This window comes from Scyliorhinus canicula, chromosome 12 (genome assembly GCF_902713615.1).
Source record: "Scyliorhinus canicula chromosome 12, sScyCan1.1, whole genome shotgun sequence".
NCBI classification, from domain to species: Eukaryota; Metazoa; Chordata; class Chondrichthyes; order Carcharhiniformes; family Scyliorhinidae; genus Scyliorhinus; species Scyliorhinus canicula.
The window spans coordinates 138,633,792-138,647,852 of NC_052157.1; the positions used below are offsets into that span (position 1 = coordinate 138,633,792).

Below are 14,061 nucleotides of genomic sequence, written 5' to 3' on the forward strand. Positions count from 1 at the left end.
TGCGATAGCTCTTTGTAACTACTGGAAGCAAAGGAATAGGCTACTTTTCCAAGTGACATTGTCAATCAGAAAGCAAATTCACAAGTTATACTCTGGAATGTCTGAATTGAACATTGCTGGAAACATATTAATTGGAGCACTGCACACATTAATTGGAGCACTGGAATTATTAGTCAGATCCTAACTAACCAGATTAAAAAGTCATTTTCTTTTGCTGTACGCTGAATACTTTGGAGATTTAGAAATTATCCAGCTTTAATGGGTGACCACATTGGGAAATTAAGGGAACACGTTCTACTCTTCAGATAAAGGCTCTTATAATACACTATATATGTGTGCACAGATATGGGCCACTTTTGCTAACATTCTAGAGAAATAGGATCTTTTTTTTTATCATATTATGCTTGTAAGTGAAAAACTGTAATTTTGCTTTCAAAACTGAATGTGTTGAATGTGCACAAGAATTGACTCCGAATTACAGAAAATATACAATGTAGAAACAGGCCATTGCCCCAACCAATCCATGCCAGCATTTATGCTTTACTCACATCACCTCCCGACCTTCCTAGATTCACCCTAGATTCAGATAAGATTTTTAAATTTTCTGATCCCTCACATAGCCTATCTAGATTCCCCTTAAATGCATCTACACTATTGCTTCCCGGTGGTAGCAAGTCCAACATTCCCACCACTTTTTGAGTAAAGGAGGTTCTTCAGAGGATTTCTTGATGACTATTATATTGACGACCTCTGGCCTCCTGCGGACCGAAAGCTCTTGTATCTTTTTGTTGTTGTTTGGCCATTGGGGTTGTCATACCATTTTGTCCTCTATTTTTTATATTGGTTCTCTCCTCCTCTGGATTCAGACTGGGGAGGGGGTGAGGGGTGTAAATAACCTGTATGTGACGTGGATGAGGTTCATCCAGCTGGGGATGGTTCGTCCCTTGTCCTGATTGGACTGGGAATTAACTAGTATTTGTAAAATAGTTCGGCCTCTATATTAATAATAATAACCTTTTATTGTCTCAAGTATGAAGTTACTGTGAAAAGCCGCAAGTCGCCACATTCCGGCGCCTGTTCAGATATCCACGGTCGATTTTCCCTCTTTCTACCATCCTTCCTTTTTGTTGGTATAAACCTTTGCTGAGCACTGTGAAAAATCGCTTGGAAGGTTCTCCACTGTTCCTCAACTGTTCCACCATTCTTCCGGTGGCGGCGATGGGGTAGGAAGCCACACATTTGGGAGCTCCCGTTTTAAACGGACTTTTCGCCTCTTTTTAGAGCCCAAAACGGAAATTTCTCGACGTCTCCCGGTGGGAGAAGGTGTGCTGATCGACTTTCCCCGCAGTCCATGACTCGAACTCGGAGTGGAAAGGGGGAAAAAACGGCAGCAGCTGCCCAGAAAAAAACGGGGGAAGGAATCCAAGATGGCGGCCGGCGGAGCTCCAGAGGAGTGGAAGCAGTGGACCCTGGAGCAACAAGCTGCTCTCCTGTGCTGCTTTACAGACTTCAAGGCTGAGGTACTGAGCTCTCTGCAGGAAACGAACAGAAGGCTATCGGAGATTCAGACGACCCAGGGTGCTGCCATCAGGGAGTTGCAGACGCAGGCCACTGAACGACAGGAGGAGGCCATGGTCCTCGTGAGTAAGGTGGAGGGGCACGAGGCACTCCACAAGAAGTGGCAGGAACGCTTCGAGGAGCTTGATCACCGCACGAGGCGGAAAAACCTGCGGATCTTGGGCCTTGTGGAGGGGTCGGACCTGACAACCTACGTGGCTACAATGCTGAACTCGCTAGTGGGGGCCGGGTCTTTCCATCTGCCCTTGGAGCTGGAGGGAGCACACAGAGTACTGGCCAGGAGGCCTAAGGAGAATGAACCCCCGCGTGCGGTGCTGGTGAGGTTCCACCGGTTCAGTGATCGGGAGTGTGTGCTGCGCTGGGCCAAGGTGGTGAAGAGCAGCAATTGGAAGAATGGGGTAGTACGGATCTACCAGGTTTGGAGTGCGGAGGTGGCTAAGCGGCGGTCCGGATTTAATCGGACGAAAGAGGTGCTTTACAGGAAAAAGATAAAGTTCGGAATGTTGCAGCCCGCGCGCCTGTGGGTAACTTATTCGGACTGGAATTACTATTTCGATTCCCTGGAGGAGGCGTGGGCCTTCGTGTGGACGGAGAAACTGGACTTGAACTAGGGGTTGGGGGTTGCGGGGTCGGTTGTAATGCTTTATTTCTGGTTTCTGCTGTTGCTGTGTTCTTCTTTTTTTTGTTTTTTTGTACTTTTGCAATTTCGATATGGTTATTTATGGGGGTGTTGTTCTGTTATGTTTTTTTTGCTGTGGGGCATTGTCTGAGTTTTGTATCTTGCGGGGAGGGTTGGGGTGTTTGTTGTATTCTATGTCGGGTTGGGGGTATGGAGTGGGGCTGGTATTTGGGAGCTGCGTCAGAAGGGTGTGGTGGGGCAGTGCGAAAGCGCGGGCTTTCCTCTGGTTTCCCGCGCTGCGGTGCTGGGGGGCGGAGACGATGACGGGGGGAGGCGGGGCCTTAACTGGTTCTTCCCCGCGCTGGAGCGGTGCCTGGAGGAGGGATAGATTGGGGGATGTTCCCACTTTGGGAGGGGTCGGGTTATTGGCGGGAGTTTACGGGGTCAGCAGAAGTTAGCTGACCCACGGAAGTACAATGGAGGACGGTTCACGGCTGGGAGGGTTCCTAGCCTGGGGGGGGAAGGGAGGGGGGAAAGGGGACTACCGGGTTGCTGCTGGTAGGGTCAGGAAGGAGCTGGTGGGGGCTGGGGGGGACAGAGGTGAGGTGTTGTCGCTGTGGGAACTGGGTCTGGCAGGGGGTGCGGGCCTGGGGCGGGCAGTCGACGGGCTATGGCTAGTCGACGGGGGAGGGGGGGGGCGGGACGCCCTCTGATCTGGTTGGTCACCTGGAATGCGAGAGGGTTGAATGGGCCGGTGAAGCAGTCGAGGGTACTTGCTCATCTGAAGGGGCTAAAGGCAGATGTGGCAATGCTTCAGGAGACCCACCTGAAGGTGGCGGACCAGGTCCGCCTGAGGAAGGGAAGGGTGGGGCAGGTTTTCCACTCTGGGTTGGATGTGAAGAACCGGGGAGTGGCGATTCTGGTGGGGAAAAATGTGTTGTTTGAGGCATCGGAGGTGGTGGCGGATAAGGGGGGAAGGTATGTTATGGTTAGGGGCAGGCTACAAGGAGAGAAGGTGGTACTTGCTAGCGTGTATGCCCCAAATTGGGACGATGCAGGCTTTATGAGGCGTATGTTGGGACGGGTCCCGGATCTGGAGGCGGGAGGTCTGATCATGGGGGGGGGGGGGGGGCGCACTTCAATACGGTGTTGGATCCTTCACTGGATCGGTGGATCAGCTCTAGGACGGGTAGGAGGCCGGCGGCGGCCAAGGTACTGAGAGGGTTTATGGACCAGATGGGTGGGGTGGGTCCATGGAGGTTTGTGAGGCCGAGGGCACGCGAGTCTCTTTCTTCTCCCACGTACATAGGGTCTACTCTCGGATGGACTTCTTTGTGGTGAGCAGGGGACTGATTCCGAGAGTGGAGGAGGCTGAGTATTCGGCCATTGCAATCTCCGACCACACTCCGCATTGGATAGAGTTGGAGATGGGAGAGGTGCGGGACCAGCGCCCGTTGTGGCGGTTGGATGTGGGGTTGTTGGCGGAGGAGGAGGTGTGTAGGAGGGTCCGGGCAAGTATTGAGGGGTACCTCGAGGTGAATGATACGGGGGAGGTTCAGGTGGGGACGGTCTGGGAAGCCCTGAAGGCAGTGATTCGTGGGGAGCTGATATCCATCCGGGCACACAGGGAGAGGAGTGAGAGGGATAGACTGGTGGGAAAGATGCTGGAGGTAGACAGGAGGTATGCAGAGGCACCAGAGGAGGGACTGTTGGGGGAGAGGCGCAGCCTGCAGGCTAAATTTGATTTGCTGACCACTAGAAAGGCGGAGGCACAGTGGAGGAAGGCACAAGGGGCAGTGTACGAACATGGTGAAAAGGCGAGTAGGATGCTGGCTCATCAGTTCCGCAAGCGGGATGCGGCTAAGGAAATTGCTGGAGTGAGAGACAAGAGTGGGAATGTGGTGCGGAAGGGGGTAGAGGTGAATGAGGTCTTCAAGGACTTTTACGGGGAACTGTACCGGTCGGAGCCAACGGGGAAGAGGAGGGGAATGGAGAGGTTCCTCGACGGGCTTTCTTTCCCGAAGGTGCAGGAGGAGAAGGTGGAGGGGTTGGGTGCGCCGATTGAGCTGGAGGAGCTAGTTAACGGGATCGGGCAGATGCAGTCAGGGAAGGCACCGGGGCCGGATGGGTTCCCGGTGGAATTTTATAAAAAGTTTGTGGACCTAGTGGGCCCCTTGCTGGTGCGGACACTCAATGAAGCGTGGGAAGAGGGGACTTTGTCCCCGACGATGTCGCGGGCGCTGATCTCGTTAATTTTAAAGAGGGACAAGGACCCCCAGCAGTGTGGTTCATACAGGCCCATATCTCTCCTCAACGTGGATGCTAAGGTGCTGGCAAAAATCCTGGCCACCAGGATAGAGGACTGTGTGCCAGGGGTTGTGCACGAGGACCAGACAGGTTTTGTGAAGGGAAGGCAGCTGAACACGAATGTGCGGAGATTGTTGAATGTCATCATGATGCCGGCGATTGAGGGGGAGGCAGAGATAGTGGTGGCGCTGGATGCGGAGAAGGTCTTCGATAGAGTGGAGTGGGGGTACCTATGGGAGGTGTTGGGGAGGTTTGGATTTGGTGAAGGGTTCATTAGATGGGTAAGGCTGCTATATGAGGCCCCGATGGCGTGCGTGGCCACGAATGGGAGGAGGTCGGAGTACTTCCGGCATTACCGAGGGACCAGGCAGGGTTGCCCCCTGTCCCCCTTGTTGTTTGCACTGGCAATCCAGCCGCTGGCGATGGCGTTGAGGGATTCGGAGAGGTGGAGAGGCTTGGTGCGAGGTGGGGAGGAACATAGGGTGTCGTTGTATGCCGATGACCTGTTACTGTATGTGGCGGACCCGGTGGGAGGGATGCCGGGGGTGATGGAGCTGCTAGCTGAGTTTGGGACCTTTTCAGGTTATAAATTAAATTTAGGCAAAAGTGAGGTGTTTGTGGTGCACCCTGGAGACCTGGAGGAAGGAATTGGTAGGCTCCCGCTTAGGCAGGCAGGGGAGATCTTTAGGTACCTGGGGGTGCAGGTGGCCAGGGACTGGGGGACTCTTCACAAACATAATTTCAGCAGACTTGTAGATCAGATGGAGGAGGAGTTCAAGAGGTGGGACATGCTGCCATTATCGTTGGCGGGGAGGGTACAGTCCGTCAAAATGACGGTGCTTCCGAGGTTCTTGTTCCTCTTTCAGTGCCTGCCCATCTTTATCCCCAGGGCCTTCTTTAGGAGAGTGACTAGCAGTATTTTGAGCTTTGTGTGGGCACATGGGACTCCGAGAGTGAAGAGGGTGTTCCTGGAGCGAGGGAGGGATAGAGGCGGGCTGGCGCTGCCCAACCTTCTGGGGTACTATTGGGCGGCCAATGTGTCAATAGTGTGTAAATGGGTGATGGGGGGGTGGACGGGGGGGGGGGGGGGGGGGGGGGGGGGGGTGGAAAAGAATGGAGATGGCGTCACGTAGAGGTACGAGCCTGGGTGCCATGGTAACGGCGCCGTTTCCGCTCTCCCATAAGAGATTTACCACGAGCCCGGTGGTGGCGGCGACCCTAAGAATCTGGGGACAGTGGAGACGGAATCGGGGGGAAACAGGGGGCTCGATGGAGGCTCCACTGGGTGGCAATCATCGGTTCATCCCGGGGAACAAGGATGGGGGATTTAGGGGGTGGCAAAGGGCGGGCATCAGTAAATTGAGGGACCTGTTTATTGGCGGGAGGTTTGCGGGCCTGGGGGAACTGGAAGATAAATTTGGGCTTCCCCAAGGAAACATGTTCAGATACTTGCAGGTAAAGGCGTTTGCTAGGCGACAGGTAGAGGGATTCCCTCTGCTGCCCTCGCGGGGGACAATGGACAGAGTGCTTTCGGGGGTGTGGGTCAGAGAGGGGAAGGTGTCTGACATCTATAAGGTAATGCAGGAGGTGGAGGAGTCGTCAGTGGAGGAGCTGAAGGCTAAATGGGAGGAGGAACTCGGGGAGCAGATAGAGGACAGGACTTGGGCAGATGCCTTGGAGAGAGTCAACTCTTCCTCCTCATGTGCGAGGCTTAGTCTCATCCAATTTAAGGTGCTGCACCGGGCCCACATGTCCGGGACTAGGATGAGTAGCTTCTTTGGGAGTGAGGACAGGTACACCAGATGTTCGGGGAGTCCAGCGAACTACGCCCATATGTTCTGGACATGCCCAGCACTGGAAGAATTCTGAAAGGGGGTGGCGGGGACGGTGTTGAGGGTGGTTGGATCCAGGGTCAAACCAGGGTGGGGACTCGCGATTTTTGGAGTTGCGGTAGAGCCGGGAGTGCAGGAGGTAAAAGAGGCCGGTGTCCTGGCCTTTGCGTCCCTAGTAGCCCGACGAAGGATTCTGCTACAGTGGAAGGATGCGAGGCCCCCAAGTGTGGAGACCTGGATCAGTGACATGGCGGGATTTATAAAATTGGAAAGGGTCAAATTTGCCCTGAGAGGATCAATACAAGGGTTCTATAAACGATGGAAGCCTTTTCTGGACTTCCTGGCTCAAAGATAGGTATCTTGGTCAATAGCAGCAGCAACCCGGGGGGGTTGTTCCTTATTGTAGTTTCTATTCTGTAACTTTATATTGTGTTAATTTGCGTTGTTGTTAAAATGCTATGTTGTTCATGGAGGTGGGGCGAATGTTTATGATTGCTAATATTATTGTTATTTTTGGTATTTTACTATGGTGCGTTATTGTTGTATAAATTCAAAATTTTTCAATAAAAATTATTTCAAAAAAAATATTGACGACCTCTAGTTACACTCTTCCCTGTAAGTGGAAACACATTGAAATTCTGAAATGTTTCGATGAGGTAGGAACAAAATCCTCTATTAGGACACCCTTCAGATTTCTTTTCTGAATAGAAAAAAGACCCTGCCAATTCATCCTTTTCTGATGGACACAATCTTGCAGTTCCAATGTCAACCTTTTAAGCACAAAATATAACAACCTAAACTGTACACCGTACTCTAAATGCAGTCTACCAAGGTTTGGTGGGCCGGTTTAGCTCACTTGGCTAGCCAGCTAGTTTCTTGATGCTGAACACAGCACCGGCTGAAGTTATTCGCGAGGCCCCGCCTTCTCAACTTCACCCCTCGCCTGAGGTGCGGTGATCCTCGGGTTAAATCACCACCAGTCAGCTCTCTCTCCCCCACCTCTCAAAGGGGAAAGCAGCCTCCGGTCATCTGGGAATATGGCGACTTTACCTTTACCAAGGTTGGACACAATCTTTGCATAACTTCTCTACTTTTCAATTCTATCCCCCTTGAAATAAATCTTAGCGCTAGCTTGCTTTTGTTATGGCCTTAGACCATAATAAATCGCCTTTAGGCGATTTGCAAATTTATACTCCCAGATCCCCATGTTCCTCAATTCCATTCAGATTCTTATTTTGCAAGTAGTGTGATCTAAATTTTTTTTACCAAAGTGTAATGGCTCACACTTGTACAGATTGAAATTCATTTGCCAGTTATGTGCCCTTTCTACCATTTTATTAATGTCTTCTTCTTATAGTTCGCAAATTTAGAAATTGTGCTTTTGATTCCAAAGTCTGAATTGTTAATATAACTTTTTTTTATAAACTTAGATTACCCAATTCTTTTTTTCAATTAAGGGGCAATTTAGTGTGGCCAATCCAACTACCCTGCCCATCTTTTTGGGTTGTGGGGGTGAGACCCATGCAGACACTGGGAGAATGTGCAAATTCCACAGTGACCCGGGGCCAGGATCGAATCCGGGTCCTTGGCGCCGTGAGGCAGCAGTGCAAACCACTGCACCACCATGCTGCCCTGTGAATTGCTAAATATAACTTGCGTACATCACTGACCCTTCTGGCGATTCTCCTCAAAAGGCCCAATTCCCCACTTTTTGTAACTCTGAAAACTGCGCATTTTGAACAGATCCTGAAAGGAGGAGACCTTTCTTTGACAATTCACTCTACAAACGATGAATGCAATCCTAATGCTAATCCACCTCCTTTACAATTCTTCCGGTTCAGCTTCTTTTTTTGTTCAGATTTCACCGTATTTTTTTTCCCCTCCTTTGCGGGTTGGACCTTGGGTTTTTCCAAGAGCCTGCATCGGAGCACACAGTGATAAGTTGCCGCATGTTGCAGGTTGGGGATTAGTGGTGCCTCTCCAAAGGAGCCACGATAGGCAACCCTGCCATAATCCATTGCTGCTGTATCTTTCATCAGCAGCCAGTCTCGAAAGCAATCAATCATGCGTACGAGTGGTCTCCGAGGAATCTTTCCAAAGGCTACCAGAGGTTACCAACACAAACATTCTAATCTCCTCTTCCACTGTATTACCAAGTAGTCATTTCTCTGACCTCTTTTGTCATTTACGATACATAATGGAAATGAAAGTTTTCGCTATGAAAAAAGTCTTCTTCCACATAATCACATGGGGGGGGGGAGAGAGAAGAAACAAGTCGTAGCATTATTTACTGACAAGAAACGGCTTGCCTTGAAGCCATTGTGATATGAGCTAATGTAATCAAGCTGTACAAAGAGCCACGGCAACTGTGGTTAAGAATAGCAGAGAACACAGAAGATTAAATCACTCCTTTTGCCCCCATCTCCCCCCCACCACTGCTGTGGCTGTTAGAAGTACACTCAGTAATTTCATTATCATAAACTCAATCAGAAGAATATCAAAGAAAAGGTCAGGTTGCAAATTACAAAAAGCAGAAATCAACCATTTTTTCCAAGCAACAGAATCTTTCAGTTCCTCAAATATTTATAATTAAAATGTTGGACACCAAGCTGGTTTGAGAAAAGGAAAATGTACATTTTTATACAGAGGAGATGACAATGACTCCATCAGTGGTTGGGGGCATTATCATAATACATTTTATAATTCTGGGGTTGTGGGGTTAGGGCAGCATTGATTGATGTTTTGATACATCGTATCAGGGAGCAGAAAGGCGGAGGATTAACCTGGTGGTCTTGCCCCCCCCCCCCCCCTCCTCCAGGAAGACGAGCCAGAACACCCGCTTCCTGGGAAGACAGGCCAGACTCCATGCTCCCAGCAATCTTTCAAAGCTAGCAACGCTATATTGAGATTCCTAAGCCAGAGGCTCGCCCAACCTTCCTCACTCGGGCTGGGTGAGACAGGAGCAGTGAAGCTGGCCCCAGCAGGATTGGAGTAACTAAGGCACGGACAGGTAAGACATTGGGGGGTGGGCGGAGAGAGAGGAAAGGAAAGAGGTCAGTCTTGAAGGGGTCTCAGATCTGGAGGAGGACTCAGTCTTGGGAGACAGGGAGGTCAGGTCCGGCCGGCAGGGCTCAGATCAGACTAGGAGGGGGTCAGTTGTGTGGTGGGTCCCCTGGGGGGTTGGGAGTGTGGGGCTGGCCCATGCGAGGCTGTGTCTAGGTGTTTACATAGTAACGCTGGAGTTAGAACTTTTTTTCCCCCCCCGATCTAAGTCTTTCAGAGTAACTTTTGGGGGTGAAACTGGAGTTAATGATTTAAATTGCTTCCAGCCCAGCGCAATTATCCAGAGGAAGTTAGCTCTTCTGGGCAATTTCTGGGTAAACCCTTACGTGGAAACTTCAGAGAGGGATTCCCAGTAATTATAGGGGTGCCGCCTAAATGAGACGCTGGGGAACCCGGAAGTTATGGGCCAATATCTCCAGTAAATTAGCTGTTGCCACACTCCCACTGCCTGGGGCCCAGGTGAGCACACATCCCCTCCAGCTTGACGGTCAAGTTGAAACCCTTTCCTTTTGGTAGCCATGGCTCCATTAGCCTCCCAGGCTGCCACTTTGTGTGCAATCTTGACTTACTGCGGAATTCAGCAGCCTTGCCTATATATAGTTCAATACAAGGGCTGCTTTATTCCAATAACGTTTTGTGCTTACAATAGAGCTCCTCCTCAGGCAATCTCCAACCTAATTCTAGTCGACAGTCCCAACATAATTACTAAATGACTCCAAGATCTGAAAATTCATCAAGAATTGTCGGACATAAATCCTGCCATAAAATAAATATATCAGAATTCTGTAAAAGTGATATATCTATTTTTTCTTACAGCACCTTTACAACAAGCTTCAGAAACAAAATTAACTTGATTAAATAATGGAAACCTGACCCGTTAGCTGCTCCTACCTGTCCAGTTCCGGAGTTAGTCACTTCCTTGTACAGGCTGATATCCAAATAATAACCTGACTCATTGGTCAGGAACAGCCTGATGGGAATAGCTTTTCCAGTAGGTGTCAGTCGAATATTTATTTTCAACTCCGCCTGAAGCACGCGCAGTTTCCAGAGACGACTGCCATATCGCATCACCATGCTGCGCACCGACTCTTCTATCTGGAGGAAAGATCAAAAACAGAGCCCTCAGCATCTTTATCCATTGCACGATTACTCAAAAACACTGAAAAAAAACCATGGTGCTAAAACGTTGGATAACCCCCAGTGCATGATAGAAACATACAAGCTGCAGTTCTGATGAAAAATCATCGGCCCAAAATATTAATTCTGTTTTTCCCTCCACATATGCTGCCTGGCCTGCTTAGTGTTTCCAACATTTTTTGTTCTTATCGCATCAAACGCTATTTTGTTCAGGTTCCACTCATGCCCTCTTTCAGAAATTACTTCAAGGTCTCCCCTTCTAATACCCATCCTCCATATTCTGAAGTCATGGTTTTGCACTTGTGAAGCAATCCATGGTCCTAGCAGGCCAGCAGTTATCATGCCTTAATGGCCATTACTAAACCGTGAGGCTGGGCCGCAAGTGTTGACAGGCAATTTGACTGAAGGGCCAAATCATGTCCTCACCAAATGCAGGCAACCTCCTGCAATGAATGGGGTTATGGATAGCAATAAGGTCCGGGATCTCTACTTAATGCTTCCATCTATCCAGTGTATGATGGTGCAGCCAATCTGTTGCCTGGGTGAGGTCAGCTAACTGAGCAGACTGATCGAATTACACACAATCTGTTCTGCAGGGCATGGTACCACATCATACGGTGTGCTCAGCACTGAATGCATCCCATACAATATGATTATGATGTAGCAAACTCTGGGGATTATTCAATTTCAGGGTGACCACATACAGCCAGCCTGTGGCGGTCCTACATTTTTGGGGCTTGAACTGCACCTTCACAACCAGCAACGAGGTCTGGGTAACCACTGTTACCTTCTTCAATGGGGTTGCTCCACGACAGATCAACAGATCACCACAAGGCTATGTTCAAGCTAGCCGGCGCTAGGCTAGACTAAGTGAGGCAAGACTAGGCCACCAAAACTCATAGGCTACGGTAATGTAACACAATTTTACCATTATTTGAACACTTTTCATAATAAACACCTGTAATTTAACATAAATTCACCCTTTTATTACTTTTTCATAAATACTTGTAATATCGTATTAGCCTCGGCTCTGCAGTCGTAGCCTACCTTCCGTTCACCTCTTCATAAAAACAATAGGCTTAGGCTAATCTAACACTATTTCACGTTTATTACTTACCTTACTTTTCTAAGTATAACATTTATTTTTGAGTTGGGGTAATTAAAATATTGTATCCTTGTGAACACATTATTGAGAAAAATTCTTGTCTCGATCGCTATCACGAGTGCTATCATGTTGAAAATTCACGTTAGCATTGTGATTGCCTTTTCAACCCCTCCCCTTTTTTGTTACGACACGTCATCTACTGTTTGTATTTCTGTCATAAGTGTTAATAGCGTTTTAAATTATTTATAATTATTTTATATTAAATATGTTTAGAATGAAACATCCTTAATTTGAACGTTTTTTCGTTTACGGCTAGCCTACATGATACTTTAATTACCTTTTAATTTTTATTTTAACTATTATTTTGTATTGAATTACACTATATTATTAATATTATTATTTTTTTTAAACCCCTTCTCACACAGTAGACCCAAAATTTTTAAGCAATGTTAAAGTCGCTTCTGGGGCCCCTCCGGGATTAGGGGCCCTGAAGCTTAGGATTCATTAGTTTCATAATAGATCTGCCCCTGCAGCCAGCTACAAGGTTACAATTTTGTAATCTAGGATCAGACTAAATTGCAGCAAGCTCTTTTAAAAAAAATAAATTTAGAGTGCCCAATTCATTTTTTTTTCCAATTAAGGGGCAATTTAGCATGGCCAATCCACCTATCCTGCACATCTTTGGGTTGTGGGGGCCAAACCCACGCAAACATGGGGAGAGTGTGCAAACTCCACACTGACAGTGACCCAGAGCCGGGATCGAACCTGGGACCTCGGCGCCGTGAGGCATCAGGGCTAACCCACTGCGCCACCGTGCTAGCAAGCTCTTTAATCTATTGCAACAACAGCTTCGACCACTGAACTGAAAATTATTTTAAAATATTCGTTAAATAGATAAGATTCTACATGACATTATTGGTGACAGAACACAACACAAATAGGAACAGATTCCCATGCGGCACGCATGCTTGACAATGCAATAGCATTACTGATATACAGCATTCACTGCCACCTGTGCCATTCCACGAGTTGTAGCGTTTCTCAAGTTGATTAGACTTGACCTGGCCACCAGTCGAGGTGGCTCACACCTTCATCAAGAGAATTAAATTATATAAATTGCATGAAATTAAGAAATGCAGGGCGGCACGGTGACTAGCACAGCTGCCTCATGGCACTCAGGACCTGGGTTTGATCCTGGCCCCAGGTCACTGTCCATGTGGAGTCTGAAAATTCTCCCAGTGTCTGCGTGGGACTCACCCCCTACAACCCAAAAGATGCGCAGGGTAGGTGGATTGGCCACGCTAAATTGCCTCTTATTGAGAAACAAATGGGCGGGATTCTCCGACCCCCACTGGGTCAGAGAATCACCCGGGGGGGGGGGGGGGGGGGGGGGGGGGGGGGGGGGGGAATCCCGCCCCGCCGGCCGCCGAATTCTTCAGCACAGGAGATTCAGCGGGGGTGGGAATCGCGCCGCGCCGGTCGCTCACAGCGCCCCCCCCCCCGGGCGATTCTCCGACCCGCGATGGGCCGAAGACACGCCCGTTCTTTGCCAGTCCCACCGGTGTAAATTAGACTAGGTCCTTTACCAGCGCGGACGGGCTCCGGGGTCCTGGGGGGGTCGCAGGGCGATCTGGCCCCGGGAGGTGCCCCCACGGTGGCATGGCCCGTGATCGGGGCCCACCGATCCGCGGGCGGGCCTGTGCCGTGGGGGCACTCTTTTCCTACGTGCTGGCCGTGTCAATCTCCGCAATGGCCGACGCGTAGGTGAACTCCCCCCTGCGCATGCACGGGGATGACATCAGCAGACGCTGACGCTCCCGCGCAGAACCGCGCCGGCCTGCGGAGTCCCTTCAGCCCCGGCTGGCGCGGCCCCAAAGGCCTTCCACGCCGGCCGGTGGGGCGGAAACCACTCCGGCGCCGGCCTAGCCCCAATCCTCCGCACCTTTGGGGCAGGCCGACGTTGGAGTTCACGCCACTCCGCCCCCAGGGACCCCCCGTTCCGCGAGAATCCCGCCCATGGTTTTAACAGCAGGTTGGATGCCCGTGTCCCACTTGATTACGGCACAGCAGTAAACCAATGCGACATACCAAAATCACCAGATTCCTATTGACATTTACTGCTTCACTTTGTCAGGAAAATTTCAAAGACAGTGACTACCTTTGAAGGATCCATGATGACAGTGGGAACAAAGTTGAGGAAGATATGGTTGCAGTCTGTTCGAACATTAGTGTTGTTAAATGCTACTTCCAGCTCATCCATAGCCTCCAGCAGCAAACGCTCTCCCTCATTCTGCAGATATTCAAAGGAGGCTTCCTACAGCAAGATTAATAACAGTGTAAATGTTTTTTGCATTCTTACAAAACTCATTTATTTAAAAAAATTCTAAAGCTACATCTTTACACATAAAATAGTCTGCGAG

At 49.6% G+C, this 14,061-nt stretch overlaps 1 protein-coding gene across 1 annotated transcript in view; it reads right to left on the minus strand.

Annotated features, from left to right (window-relative positions):
* The window catches only part of acaca (acetyl-CoA carboxylase alpha), a 324,414-nt gene that overhangs the window by 148,545 nt on the left and 161,808 nt on the right, over window positions 1-14,061 (minus strand). The window contains exons 37-38 of the mRNA XM_038814269.1: window positions 13,800-13,955; window positions 10,291-10,494 (exon numbers count right to left, since the gene is read on the minus strand). Of these exons, the coding sequence (XP_038670197.1) occupies window positions 10,291-10,494; window positions 13,800-13,955 (360 nt within the window). The remainder of the gene's footprint in view (window positions 1-10,290; window positions 10,495-13,799; window positions 13,956-14,061) is intronic.